Source organism: Meriones unguiculatus, chromosome 10, assembly GCF_030254825.1.
Source record: "Meriones unguiculatus strain TT.TT164.6M chromosome 10, Bangor_MerUng_6.1, whole genome shotgun sequence".
Classification (NCBI taxonomy): Eukaryota; Metazoa; Chordata; class Mammalia; order Rodentia; family Muridae; genus Meriones; species Meriones unguiculatus.
The window spans coordinates 5,873,730-5,888,243 of NC_083358.1; the positions used below are offsets into that span (position 1 = coordinate 5,873,730).

Below are 14,514 nucleotides of genomic sequence, written 5' to 3' on the forward strand. Positions count from 1 at the left end.
TGATACGTTTAGAGCTCTGTAACCACACTGTGCTGTGAAACTGTCCCTGTCTGCTTTGTGCCCTGAGGAGCTGTCTTCCCTTCTCCAGTCATCTCTAGGGCAGATCAGGAATGGCATCGAGGATGGGCCAGCCATATCAGATACATCTGTGAACAGTTCGTGGCTGGCTCTGAAATTAAAGAGGGCCTGAGGTCCCGGCTGGTGTGGGTGGGCTTTGGATGCAGAAGGTGGAGCCTAGGTCCCCGTCTCCTTTTCATGGGGAGCTCACATGACTGCCAGGCTCAGTGTCTACTCCCGGCTGTAGAGGTAACAAGTGATGGAGGAGGACAACTTCAAATAAACAAAGGAAGTTGCAGATTAATCTCCACCCTCTCTCCTGCTTAACTCTACCTGGGCCTGATCTCAAGGGGCTAAGCTGTCTGGCCACAATGCTCTGACTAACCCAGTTTATGAGCCTTAGTCCCAAGCCTTGGGGGCAGCTGGCTTTCTCCTGTGCTGACTACCAACCCTCCTCTTTCAGGAAGGGGGATTGACCAGAAGCCTCCTGGACTGGTTTGGCTTAACTTTTTTGTTCTCTGCCTCCCGGGAGATGGCAGATGTGGCCACCGGGCTTCACTGACATCATAGCCTGTCTGGTGTAGCTCCAGCTAAGGGCAGAGCTGACCTAGCTGCTGCCGGAATCCTCTGCCACGTCCTCCTCCTTCCTCTTCCTCCTCTGCCTGGCCCCACCCACTGGCAGAAGCCTCACACAGAAGTGTTTATGGTTGCAGCCCAGGCCAAATAAGGCAGACAGGCAACTGAGAATCTCAGCCGGTTGCAGGGAGCAGTAAAGAGTGTGGATTAGGACCCCCCAAGTCCTGCAGTTATCCCACTGGGCAGCGGTTATCTGCACCCCCCACCCTTGCACCTCCTGTGGTCAGCAGAAGGCAGGATCTAGCAGGGTGCTCCCTAGGTCAGGAGATTCTGGGTTCCAGTGTGCTTTAGTTACTCATTCATGGATTTTGTGGTACTGCGTGGTTGATCCCAGCGATTCATACATGCTGGACAAGTGCTTAGATTATAGGCATGCACCACCATACCTGGCCTCCAGCCATTTGTTATTTTTTATTTTGAGACAAGGTCTTGCTGAGTGCCCGGGCAAGGCTAGAACTTGTCATCCTCCTGCCTCAGCATCCCATGTAGCTGGGATCCCAGGCCTGAGCTACCAGGCCCAACTGGTAGCCTCTGAGGACTCTGGGAGGAAGATCTCTTGTGGCCTCCCCTGTCCTAGCCACTTTTGTGAAGAACAGACAGGGCCAGATGCTGCAGCCTGACCACACTTGACTGTTTTTCCAGGCAGTTCATGTACTCAAGTAATGTGTGGCAACATTCTTTTTATGAGAAAAGGAAATGTCACATTCAAACTTGTAAAAAGTTGTATTTATTTTTATTTTATCATGTGTTTATAGGTGTGTGGTATGGGTGTGCCACAGCATGGTTGTGGGGGTCTGTGGACAGATTCTGGGAATTACTTCTCTCATTGTGTACAACCTGGAGATCTAACGCAGGTCATCAGGCGTGCTCTTTACGCACATGACCATTTTATGAGCCCCAAGAAGAGATGTTAGTGAGATGACCCCGGGTCTTCTGCAGAGATCATGGGGACCCTGTAAAGCCTTCCTGTCTATTTTCAAAAGTCAGATACGTGGGCTCTTTCTTGTTTACTTTTATTTATTTGTTTATTTGTTTTCAATTAAAATTTATATAATTTTAAGTATAAGGATGCATTGACTGCATATATCTGTGCACTGTATATGTTCCTGGTGCCTGTGGAGGACAGAAGAAGGCGCCAGATCCCCTGAAACGAGTTACAGATGGTTGTGAGGCGCCTGTCAGTCAGCTCTGCTCTGGGTCACTCAGAGGCCAGGGGAACCATCCTATAGACTTCAGCACCCACAGCCATGGATTGAGGACCCTCTGTAGCTTTGTGCTACAGGGTAAGGGTCTATAAAGGGTTAAGCATCCTGTATCTTTTGTTCAGGCTGTTCGCCATTTCCAGAGCCATTTATCCTGGCATTGGCCTCGGGGTTACCATGAGGCTTCTTTGAACAGAGGTGTATGGGGTGCCCACGCATGCTTGCAGGGGGACTGAGAGCTGAATCCAGCAGGCCCAACGGGTCCTCATCTCCTACCTAGAACTTGGGCCAGGCTAGGGGATGTGTGCTAGGAACCACATCATCACAGGATCTTGAGGGGCAGAGGTCCTCATGTGGGTGCTGAGAACTGAACCTGGGTCCTTTGGAAAAGCAGCCAGTGCTCTTAACTGCTAAGCCATCTCCCCAGCCCTCTGGTTTACTTTTAGATTTTGCACGAAGGAATCAATGGGTGAACTTGTCTCACAGTGTCTGTATCTTTTGTTCAGAAAGGTGTGTCACCTCCTGGGCGCTGTATCTAGCACCGTGTGCCTGAGCACTGTGAGATAGGTTGGGCTTGTCTGTAGCTGTCAAACTTCAGGAGGAATGCAGGTGCCCTGGCATCAGCTTGCAGGACGCATCCCAGTGTCTGTAGGGTCCCTGTGGCCTCATGTGGACCTCTGGTGGACACGAAGGCTGCTGCTGAGCCTGTTACTCTGGTCACCAGGCTTGTCATCTCCTGCGGGTCCACAGCTGTGTTCCTCCAGGACACCCAGCATAGTGACAGTGAGCCGCTTGTTTTCAGAATGCTGTGGCCGGCAAAGGCTGGAGGAACAGCAGACATGTGTGAGCACCTACAGACCAATGCGGTGGACACCAGCCCAAGCAGGCTGAGTGGTAAACAACAGGAAGGGAAAGGAGAGGCCTCCGCCAAGGCTAAGCCACAGACCGTGCATTGGCTTGTAGAAGAGCCACAGAAAGCCCAGAGGGGTGCGTGCTCGCATGGCGGCCTACAATAAGGATCTCGAATGCTGGGCGAGAGACTGGCATGGTGAGCACCGCGGTGCCTTGACTGACAATAGGAGGAAAAGCAGGAGCAGCCCCTGTGTAGGGATGCAGCCTGGATTATGGGCATGAGGCCAAGGGTGGAGGGGACATTTCCCTGTGTAGAGGAATTTTCATTCAGATCATGGCAAGAGATCACCTCCAAAGACCTTCTAGGTCTGTGTGATCTGGCTGGAATGCAAACATGCCTTTAATCCCATGAGACAGAGCCAAGCAGATCTCTGAGTTCAGGCCAGCCTAACTTTGCTGGTTAGGAAAATGGCGGTGGTTGGGCTATCTGACCAGGCCTTCCTAAGGCATCTTCTGGGGTTGGCTGGAGTCTATAGTACTCACCTGGACTGGCTCTAGATGGTCCTGCTTCCCAGGCCATCTGCGGGAGTAGGGCTAGGTGGACGAAAGTTACTGTCCTAGATTCTCCTAATCCAACTCCCCTCCATCCCCACCTTGCTTCTATACTGTCTTAGGCTTCCAGCCCCAGAGGTTGGGCACAGTGCCAGGATGAGAGCCCAGTGCCCCCTTCCCTTTATGGTACCAGTCCTTTGGTGCATTTTACAGAAAAAGAAAAAGGAAGGGAAAGGTTCCAGTTCTAGCCCTGCTCTCCATACCTCTTCCGGAATATCTTCCTATCACTTGTTCTGAATGGCTGCCTCTCTGCTGTGCCCAGCTCCACGCTGAAGGGTCCCAGCAAGCCCTCACCATGTGCTACAGGCTACAGTGCTCAGAGCCCTCAGTGGTTCTGGCTGTTCCCAGCATTCATTTAGGCACAGTCCTGCTCATCCCAGACACTTCACTTGGGCTGCTGTGGTTCTCTCACTTCCCATGAACTTCCCTCCTGTCCCAGGACTCTGCTTGGCGTCTGTGGGTCAGAACTGAACATCTTGGTCTTTTCTGAGTCCTGCAAGATCCTTTACCTGTTTCTATTCTTCCTTCTTACAAGTACACACAAACCACACTGGGGACAGGGACTCACCCCAGGGCACTTACCGCAGCCACCGGTGATTAGGCTCTTTGTGGTGCCTGGTGTGGGCAGGTGCCCAGTTCTCTGGGGCAGGATTTATCAGCTGCTCCACTCCAGTGGTGATCACTGCTGGCCAGTGATGTGTCCAGGACCCTGGTCAGATGGACTTTGGTTGACCTCTGTCTCTGATCCTTGAAAAACTCAGCTTTCAGGGACACTTGTAAGACTAAAACCTATACCAGGGCTGTGCCAGACACTGGGCTGAGTGTGGCATTGTCCAGGACTTTGTCCGTTGCCATAGGATGGGGCAGATGCTGCCCCTCTGAGAAGTAGTATTCTGAGGGCATAGGCTACTCCTGGACCCCGAGCACACCTCACAGAGCCTTTCAGCCTGGCAGCTATGGCTGCTCTAGACAGCATGCTCACCTGGGGGACCCAGGCTTTCTATTGCACCCCTGGACAAGGCTGGTGCATAGCTAGGCTGGTGCCCTTAAGGACTCCTAGCCCTGTTCTGCCTTACACTTCTTCACCCATCTAGACACAACTTCCTCCTGAGCTGAGACCGTGGCTGCCCCAGGGTCCCAGGCAGGCCCTGCCCTGCCCTGCTCTGCCCTGAAGATGGGGTGCAGTCCTTTGGGTTATCCTTCTCCCTCCTGCCAGGGCCTCTGCCCAGCTCCCCCTGCCCATCAGGGGCTTTCATTTGGCCTGGAGGTACTCTCCTCCCATGGTGCCTTCCGCTTTGCTCTCTGGGGAAGATAGCCTAGAGGCTGCAGAGTAGGCCATCTGCACCTCCTATCTTCTGCAGATAGGAGCGACAGTAGTGGAGCAGGAGGCTTATGAGACACTTAAGCTTGTGTCCGTGCTGGGCCGTGGTGTAAGGGCCAAGGTGTGTCTACTCCCCATGCTGTTTCCACACACGAAGCTTGTTTCTGCTTGGGCCAGTCACTTTCCTATGTCCGTGTACACTAGGTGTCTTAGTGAGCTTTACTAGATTCTGCTCCTGCTTCTACAGCCCTGCCCTGTAAGGGCCCCATTCATCTCAACCACACCACGTCCTGCTGTGCTGGCTGAGGCAGGAGCAGCTCCCAGAGATCAGCCTCGACCTATGCTTCAGGCTGTGCGCCATTTCCAGAGCCATTTATCCTGGCGTTGGCCTCGGGGTTACCATGAGGCTTCTTTGAACAGAGGTGTATGGGTGCCCACGCATGCTTGCAGGGGGACTGAGAGCTGAGTAGGGTCTAGCTTTCTCAAAGAGCCTGCATGGAGTGGTGAATCCAGCAGGCCCAACGGGTCCTCATCTCCTACCTAGAACTTGGGCCAGGCTAGGGGATGTGTGCTAGGAACCACGTCATCACAGGATCTTGAGGGGCAGAGGTTCTATTCACAGTCCTGCAGACCCGTCTTCATGCATACAGTGGGAGTGGGGCTGGTGAACAGCCTTCTGTGTGATGGACTCTGGGAGATGTGTGTGGTCTTGTTACCCCTAACCCTCCAATCCTGACCCGCTCCCCACTAAGAGCAAAGGTCAGTCAGCTCTGCTCTGGGTCACTCAGAGGCCAGGGGAACCATCCTATAGACTTCAGTACCCACAGCCATGGGTTGAGGAGAGTAGATGCTAGCAAGGGTCTTCAGCTTTGTGCTACAGGGTAAGGGTCTATTAAGGGTTAAGCATGCGCTGGCCTGCAAGGGGCCCTTCCTGTCTGCCTGTCCTATTGTTGCTGGCTCAGGAAAGGCCTGTTTCCTGTGAAATCACAGGCTTTACCCAGCAGTTCCACCAGGGCAGGCTGAGGCTCTACCCGCTTTTGGGAATGTCTTTGTCCCCCGTGACCCTTCCAGAAATTAAGTTGCAGCTAAGCTTTCAATGACAAAAAGCAAGGCTGTCCTCTCCAGGCTGTCTGCAGTGATGCCTCGGCTCTGGCTTTGGCACAGCTACCTACAGTCATGGCTCTGACAGTCACATCAGTGTGCTTTAACCAGTAACCCCACCAGAACCAGGGCGCACCTGGGAACCCTGGCAGCCTGACGCAGCCTGGCTATGTTGCCTCTTCCTGCTCTATCCGTTTCTTCCCAGAGGCTAGAGCTCTCTCTGAGTGCACCACCCCGGGGGTCACTCTTCTGGCTGGCTTCTTGCCCCACGAAGCTCTTGAGGCGTGATAATCCGGGAGGAATGGTGGCTGGGAATGAGACGATGGACTCTCGGTTGTACCCTCTACCCTTCTGAGGAAGAGTCCTTGTGTGCTGGGGTAGAACGTTAGTCTCTAGACATGGTCTTTATTTATCTGTGCGGTGATGGGGCCAGCTCTGCCCTGAAGGGAAGGAAGGGAAAGGGAGGGGAGAAAGGAAAGAACTCAGGGCTTGTGTCTCTCCCAAGCTGACCTGTGTGGCTGAGGCAGGGCAGGGCAGGGCAGGGCAGGGCATTACCCTTGGCCTAGTGCCTCACCTCCTAGTGCCTAGTGTCTCCTACCTTTGGCACATACAGCCATTTAAGCTTCTTCTGGCCCCACCTGGGCTTAGGAGTAGTGGCCTTAAGCTCAGTGGCCTGTGTCACATTTCTGTGTCGACAGTAGACTAGGTGTAGACCTGTACTTAGCCCTTGCCGTCTGGGGTCTCCGGCTTCTGGAGCCCTTCACAGGTTTTGGACACTAGCCATTTGTTTATTCTGGTAAAGCACATGCCCACGAAGTTTGCTATCGTAGCCTATTTTTGATAGCGTGGTGACATTAGGCACATGCTCACATGTCACTAATGGACCATCTCAGGGGCATCTCATCTTCCCGACTGACACTCGATAGCAGGTGAACGCCGGCGGTCCCCCTCCCTCGACGCACACAAAGAGCCTCGGGTTCTTATTTTAAGTTTGCCGGGTGGGCTGTAGGATAAAGCGCCTGTCCCTGCCTCCTGGAGCCTTTGTGGCGCTCACGCCGAGCTGGCTGCCCTTCACAGGCTGTGCTTGGGGGGCCACAGATCAAAGTCGGGTGTCTTCCTCAGTTGTGTTCCACCTCGTTCTTTGGAGTTCACCCGTTGGCTCACCTGGGCAGCCAGCTCTGGAGATCCACCTCGTGCTGTTTCCCACAGCCTCTGCTCACTGAGGTTGCAGCCATATGCCAGCACACACAGCTATTTATTCCTGTATCAATCTATCTCATGTAATCTGAGTGTGTCTGGGCATCATATGTGTGTGAACACAGGTCCGTGCATGTCACAGCATGATCATGGAGGTCAAAGGGAAGCCTTGGGTGTTGGCCCTCACCTTCTGCCCTAATTGAGACAGGGTTTCTCTGTTACTCACTGCTGCGTTTGTCAGGCTCGCTGGCCCTGAGACTTCTGGAGATTGTCCTTTCCTTGGCCCCTGCCCTCCCAGTACAGGACTCTGGGATTACAGGCATGTGTAGTTCTGCGTCTGTCTGTCACACAGCTTCTGGACTGTCATCTTTTTTGTGTGGGTTCTGCTGATCTGAACTTAGGTCTGCATGCTTATGTGGGAAGTACTTTTCTGACCGATTTCCCCTCGGCTCCTGTCACGGGTTTTTGATCACCACCTCTCATGTGCTTGGCCTGGTTCGGTGCTGGCATTCCTGGCATATCAGATCCAACCAATGTCTTCACAGGCAGGACCTGCAACATTGGGGTCGGGAAAAGTTATCGGGGACCCGTGGATGAGTGGATGGGTGGGTGCGTGGCTGGACAGACAGGTAGACAGAAGGATGGAAGGGAGAGTGAAGGCACAGCTGGGTAGACACCCATCTCACTGGAGAAGCGGGCGCCGGCTGGTGGGAGGGGAGAGCTGCTGCCTCCTTGAGGTGGGCTAGACTGCACTGGTGGGCTGAAGAGTGGAAGCAGAAGGATTTTGGAAAGCTTTGCCATAAATGCACTTCCCTCCTGCCTCTTGGGCCACAGAAGATTGATTTTTTTTTTAATGTATTATTGTTGAAAACTTCAGATTTGATTTAAGAGAGCTGAGCTGTGCCTGGTAGCCGATGTATGTCAGGAGAAAGACGGCACCCTGACTCCAGGGAGGCCATTGGGAACCAAGAGAAATGCTGCCATGGCCAAAACCCTCAGCCTCCTTGAAGCAGCAGGTGCCCTGGGAAGTTTAGACACGTCCCACGTCCACTGTGACCCTGGAGGGAGACGATGTTGGGGGCGTTGGAAAGGGTAAACGCTGAATTCAGATGTACTCACAGAGGGCCGTCCTTCATGGGGTCACCCACCCGAGCGGGCGATGTCACCTGAGGAGGGGCCTGGCTCAGCTTGTTTTTGAATGTTCCATGCACTCTGGGTCCCTGCCACTTCCTTCCAGCAGAGCCTGTTTCTATGGCAAATTTCTGTCTCCAAGTTTAGGTCGGCCCTGGCTGTTGAGGGCTGTGGTTAGGCTCATGGTTTTCGTATTTGGGGAGCATGAGTGTAGAGGACGCCCCCCCAGCCTGCTCCAATCCCTGAGGAGACTGCCCTCAGCAGGATAGTGAAGTGGGGTTGACTCTGCTGGGCACAGAAGGTCCAATCTCGGGATTGTGTTGTCCAGGAGGAGGTCGGGGTTCAGGTTCTGCCACCCCTACCCGGCTGGTTTCTACAAACTGACTACCCGAGGGGTAGAGGGCGGGGTGGGGCTTGTAGTGACTGGTACTGTGTGCGGCTGGGATCCGTCAGGCAGCATGTAGGACCTGGTCTGGCTCCTTTTGTACCCCCAAGGACAGGGGGAAATGGCTGGGGCTGAGAGCTGCATGGGGCCCCGGAACCTGTCTCCTGGAAACCCCCCATGTTTCTGGGAAGAAACATGTTCATTTGGCCAGCCACGTTCTCTACTTTCTGCTTCATGTCCTTTGGCCTCCCTGGCAGGCTTCATGAGGACAGTGTAGGACAGCATGGGTGTCAGGGAAAGTTCCCAGAGGGAAGTCGGGCTGTGTGCTGGTGCAGGTAGGGCCACAGGTGCAGGCAGAGTGGTCGGAAGCCAGGCTCAGGACCTCACAGTTCCATCAGTGACTCTGGAGGGTGCCAGAACCCTGTGTCCCAGTGACGTCCCACATGTTAGTTTGTGGAACCAGACGTTGGTTGAGCTGCCTGCCAATCAGTAGACAAAATGTCAAAAAGAAGGAAAAGTGAGCTGGGAGGACTGGGCACCAGAGCTCTGTGTGGGTAGGATTATGTCAAGTGGCCAGAACCTTGTGTGTATACACGTATGAGCACATGTATTGCTTTGGGAGAATTGTGTGGTATTGTTGAGCCTGTGTGTCTGGTGACAAGAACATAGATTCTCTGTGGTGCACGAGCCTTGTGTACGAAGGCTTACAAGGGTGAGGAAGGGACACTGGGGTCCCCTCAGGGTGAGGGCTGCCCCTGTTGTTGCTGTACTAACCATTTGTCTCCTCTCTAGCCTCCCTGTCACGCTTCAATGTCCTCTCGCTGGTCTATTTGCTGTTTCTGCTGCTGCTGCCCTGGCTTCCGGGCCCCTCAAGACACAGCATACCAGGTAAGGGGAAGGGGCAGGCCGTAGGGGGTAGGGGTGGAAGTGGGATAGAGCCCAGCTCCTCAGGAGGCTCTGACCACAGGGTGGGGGGCTGGATATTTGGATAGACACACTCTATAGCCACAGACTAATCTCTGTTTTTGCAGCCTGAGGGGAAGGGTTGGCTCTGTCACCGAGCATCCCTCAGAAGGCAGAGGGAGTGGGGCCTGGCTGTCCCATCCAGGTAGAAGGTTTAGGGATCTGCATAGTGGTCCATTCATCTTTCACCTAAGCTCCCAAGGCTGACCTTGTTGCTTCTTGTGCCTGGGGAGGCTCTATCACCCTGTAAAGCGAGGACCACCTTGCTATGTAAGGAATTGGAAGACAGTGGGCTCCATCAGGGTCTAGGCTGGGCAGGAAGATGTTTCACTGTTTTGTGCCTTCCAAATAATAGATGGTATGCAGGCCAGCCCCAGAGCTGTGTTCATATGTGGGACTGGACAGTGCCCCCCCCCCAGCAAAGCAAGGAAAGCTGCTGCTACTGTACCTCAGGTTCCCGTGTAGGATGAGGTGGGAAGGGTAGGACCACTGTGTCCCCACAGCCCAGGCAGCTGAGGTAGTGGCCTTCAAGGGGCAGGACTTCCTAAACCCGTCATCCTGGGGCTCTGGTCACCCATGCAGCAGGTGCCTAGAGTCTATTTTGTGGTGTTCAGTAAGTGCTTAGTGACCCATCCCCAAGTATACCTGCAACCCTGAAGTAGAAAAGGCCCTCTGCTGTCTTCTCGGATTGTGGTGGGGGTGGGGGAGGCTCAGGTCGCCTGGCAGTGACCCGGGGAGCATTAGCATCCGAGTGAAAGAGCCTGCCCCAGGAGACATGCTGGCGGGTGAGTCTAACAGCCAGTGTCTGAGGATCAGCAAGGGTCAGAGCTAGGGTCCAGGGGAAGGTACTTGCATCCTTGGCGCTGTCCTCAGAGATGCTGCATTCAGCATGCCTAGCTGTGTGGGCCCCAGTGAGAGTGGGTTTCCAGTGGTCTCTGTGACAAGTGACCCTACCGAGAGCCACACCCACTGTCTTGTGGGCCTGTAGTCAGGACACTAGCCCAGCTGCCCCTTTTCAGAGAGCTTCGGGAACCACTTCCTGGCTCTTCTTTTGGGGCATCTTTGGCTCACGACACGGTGGCCAACCGAATCCTTCCCACAGCCCATGGTCCTATAGCCCGCCTCACTCCTAATGCCCTGTGATGACAGCCACTGACGGTCCGAGACAGACTCCGCTTGTTGAGTTAGCGGTGACATCAGCCCCACCTCCCTGCCTTGGTCTCTTTGGCCATGTGAGTCACATGTGCATGGGGGCAGAGACTGGGCAGGGATGCCTCTGGGTTCATCCTTCTGCCAAGCATAGCAGGGATGTTGTGCAGCTCAGTGTGCTTCACAACCAGAGGGGCCTTAGGGGATGGTAGGATTTGGGGACGCAGGAGTTCAGCCCGAGCAGTGTGTTGGCAGCCGTGGGGCCCTGGGTCAGATCCCTCCTGGACACTGGCCTACGCACTGGGTCCTTTCTCCTGTATTGAGCCTCTGGTGAAGGTCTGGCTTCCATACTCTGTCCACCACAGAGCCCAGCTCTGTCCCCAGGTCCTGCTTGGAAACCATTTGCCTCGAGACTGTCTCATGCCCTGTGAACAGCTGGAAACACTCCTGATCAACCGTGGGAGGCACAGACTCCCAGCCAGGCAGGGGGGATCAGGAGGGAGACTTGGAAAGCGGGGTGGGAAGCCTTTCCCATTCGACCCTCCATCTGTCTATCTGTCCAGCCTCAGAGGCCCTTCAGGGACACCATGCTGCCCAGTTTTTCCGGGCGTGAGAGGAAAATGTGAGGCCCAACGGTGCGGAATGGAGCACCCTGTGTGCGTTTATGATTTGTGCAGCTGCTGCCCTGGCACTGGCTCCTGGAAGCTCTGACACCGCTGGGCCCTGTTCCCCGCGTAGGCGGCTGCCTGATTCTCAGAGGCTGGGCCAGAGCTGGGCTGCACAGGGAGGAGATGCCGGACCAACCTAGGGTTGCGTGTTCCAGGCAGGACAAGGCAGGACAGGACACAGTTGGGATACATCGGAACCCATGGTGCGTGGGATCTGCTCTAAGCCACATGCTGGTGATTAGAGCTAGGAAACCCACTCCCTGCCCTCTGCCCCTAGTCTCTGACAGTCCCTCACTGCCGCCACTATTCCTTACTCTCCTCCAGGGGGCCTGCTCCAGTCTTAACCTCACTAGGCCCCTGGTACCTCCCCCGTCCTCCAGCCACACACACAGCGGTTGGCCTTGTAGTAGACTCTCCCTTGTTTTGGATGCACTGTCTTCTGAGCTCAGCCCCGAGAAGCCACAAAACCCTCTAGCACTGCCAAGCCCTGCCCTGCAGGTGCCTCTACAGCTCTTGGTTGTTAGGTGCCGTTTGACTGGGAGAGGGATAGTGGGTGATAAACAGTTGATTGAAGGTAAACCAAGTGACACTGGGATCCTAGGCCTGTGAGCATGCTGCCTTGCCCTCCCAGGAGAGACACCTGCATCCTAAGACTGCAGCCTCTCGGGGATGCTGGGTCACATCTGGCTTCTGTTCTCTGCGTTTATCCATGTTTTGCTCCAGAATAGAGGGGAGAGGCCTTCCCCAGCTTCTTCTCCCTACCGGGTGAGCCTCAGCTCAGACTTTTGGTGTGATCCCTACCCTGTCCTCTCTTCATCCCATTTCAGTGTGTGAGATCAGATATACAAAAGACATTCCTTCCCTCCCTAGGACCCTAGGCAGCACACTCTGGCCCAGCTCACACTACAAGGTTAGTGTTTGCCAACAGTCCGTGAGGTACTGTGGAGTGGTGTCTCTGCCTAGGGGCTAGGAAGTAAGTGTTCATGAGTCTACCCTGAGTGAGGCTGAGAGAGGGCTGCAGTCACTGGGGGCGGGGCAAGTCCCTGGGGGCGGGGCATGAGAGGCTCCAGAAGGTAGAAGGCGGCAAGAATATGGGGAAGCAGAGGAGTGAGAGGCACCTCTGAGCCTGTGCTAATGGATCAGGATCGGTGGTTTTAGGAGTTCCGTTCTAGCAGGTCAAGGCGTGGGTCAGGCGCCAGGTCTGCTACTCTTTCTGTTTTTCCTAGGGACCACTCTAATAGTGGTCCATCCGTTCACTGGTGGACCATTGCCGTGACAAGCCCCTTCCTTGCCTGAATGGTACAGGGGTATCACATGTTCCAGTGGGGGATGGCAGCCCCTTCCCTGAAGATGAGCTTTTCCCATCAAGCCAATGGGGTCAGGGCCCAGACAGTGGTAGGAAAGAAAGGTGGCCAGGGATAAAGGTGGCTGCCATCCAGGGCCCTGGGTAAGCTTGGCTAAGCCCAGTGCATTCTCTTTCCCAGGACAGAGGAGTGGTTGGGAACATTCAGGCCGGCAGAGGAGGCCCTGCCTTCCCAGAGGCTGGGCCCCGGAGAGTACTTGGACCGCAGCTGGCGCATCACCCTGCCCTCGTATGCTCAAGGCTTGGCTCAGAAAGCCAGTGATACAGGGGCACCCAACCAGATGCACGGTGTGGCTGAGTGCCAGAACCTTCTGGGGTGGGACTCACAGGGAGAAAAAGAGCGGGTGTCACTCATGAGGCTAGCCCAGCAAGGACCAAGGCCAGTGTCCATTCCACACACTTGGGCTGTGTCCAAGAGCAGACATACTGGCAGTGGCGGCTGGGAAGAGAGAGGAAAGGTGCAGTGTCGCTGGGCTGCCCTCCTGGGAGAGGCCTGAGGCTCTGAGGCTTTCTGTGCTGATGGCCTCAGTGGCCTTGTGGCCTCATTTGACAGGCCTGCTGCAGTGGGTTAACTGCAAGCAGGTGAAAAGCTAGAGGCTGGCCCCAGCTTCTGTCCCCGTGTGAGTTGCCCACCCACTCTCAGAGGGCAGAGGCAAGGACCAGGGCCCTATGTCTTCTCTGACCAGGCTACCCAGTCTGGTCTGCAGCCAAGAGCCTCCCTGCTGGGTGGGCTGGTGGGGTGGCCGGAAGCAGAGCATGCCTGCAGAACCTTCTTAGCGTGCATGTATGGCCTGCCAAGCTCAGCGCGTCCCCATGTGTCAGGGTCCCACGGTTTGATGGCTGATTCCTAGCCTGTGTCTTTCCCATGAAGTGATCAGTAAAACAAGCTCTTTGAGGGCTGGAGCTCAGTGGGGCCTGAGGCTGGGGCCTCTGTCCTGTTCATCATGGCTTTGTATGATCGTGGGTGCTGGAAGCCTCTGCTCTGCAGCACCCCCACACGGAGGCAGCTGGCAACCCACTTTCCTGGGGACTTTTAGACACCACCGCCCAGGCCCCTTCTTTGGGATACCACCTTCCTCATGGCCTCACTGTCAGCCTCCATTCAGGGGGGCATGGCTGTGGTAGTTAATGGCCTCTCATTTCTCCGTTTGCCCCCACCCCTTGTTTCCAGCACCTAGTAGTGACCTCCCTATATGCGAAGTAGATAAGAAAGTGCAATTGTGCCTCTCCTGTTCAGGGGGCCTGCAGTGTTGGTCTTTGACGGGCAGAGTGCCTCCGCGTGTGACAGAACAGTTGGGAGCAAGGCCAATGTAGCACCTGGCCAGAGATGCTCCCTAGACTCCCCTAAACAGTCTCTGCCAGTCCCTTCCCCGTTCTGCGCCGACATTCTCATTCATAAACTAGTTACAGCGGTGTCTGCCAACCAGGCCCCAGGAGAAACGGGCACCCCCCTGAGGGCTACTCTAGGCTTCCGCTGCCTCCTGGAAGGTGCTGTGAGTCCTGGTTCTTTGTGGCTGGTCCTGTTGTCCAGCCCCTGTGTCCATGCTGGGCGTCATGACTTAGGCACACAGACAAGGCATGGTCTACCTGGAGGCTACTAGCATAGGCAGTATCCTCACTGATCCTTGCTCTGCCTGTTCCACCAGGCCACACAGGTCGCCTACTTCGTGCACTGCTCTGCCTCAGCCTTCTCTTCCTGGTGGCCCACCTGGCCTTCCAGATATGCCTACACACCGTGCCTCGCCTGGACCAGCTTCTGGGGCAAAACTGTAAGTGATCGGGGAGCAGTCGGGGAGGGGCTCTTGAGGACAGCATTCCCGGGGTAGGGGGAGGAGGGAGCTATTCTCAGGCTTCCGGCCTCATTGGGCCACCCTGCC

General features: G+C 55.2%; 1 protein-coding gene across 4 annotated transcripts in view; it reads left to right on the forward strand.

Moving 5' to 3' along the window:
* Positions 1-14,514, forward strand: part of Piezo1 (piezo type mechanosensitive ion channel component 1) — a 60,046-nt gene that overhangs the window by 23,366 nt on the left and 22,166 nt on the right. For all 4 annotated transcript variants that reach the window (XM_021631172.2, XM_021631174.2, XM_021631173.2 and 1 more), the window contains exons 2-3: positions 9,287-9,382; positions 14,284-14,406. In XM_021631172.2, coding sequence (XP_021486847.1) covers positions 9,287-9,382; positions 14,284-14,406 — 219 coding nt within the window. The remainder of the gene's footprint in view (positions 1-9,286; positions 9,383-14,283; positions 14,407-14,514) is intronic.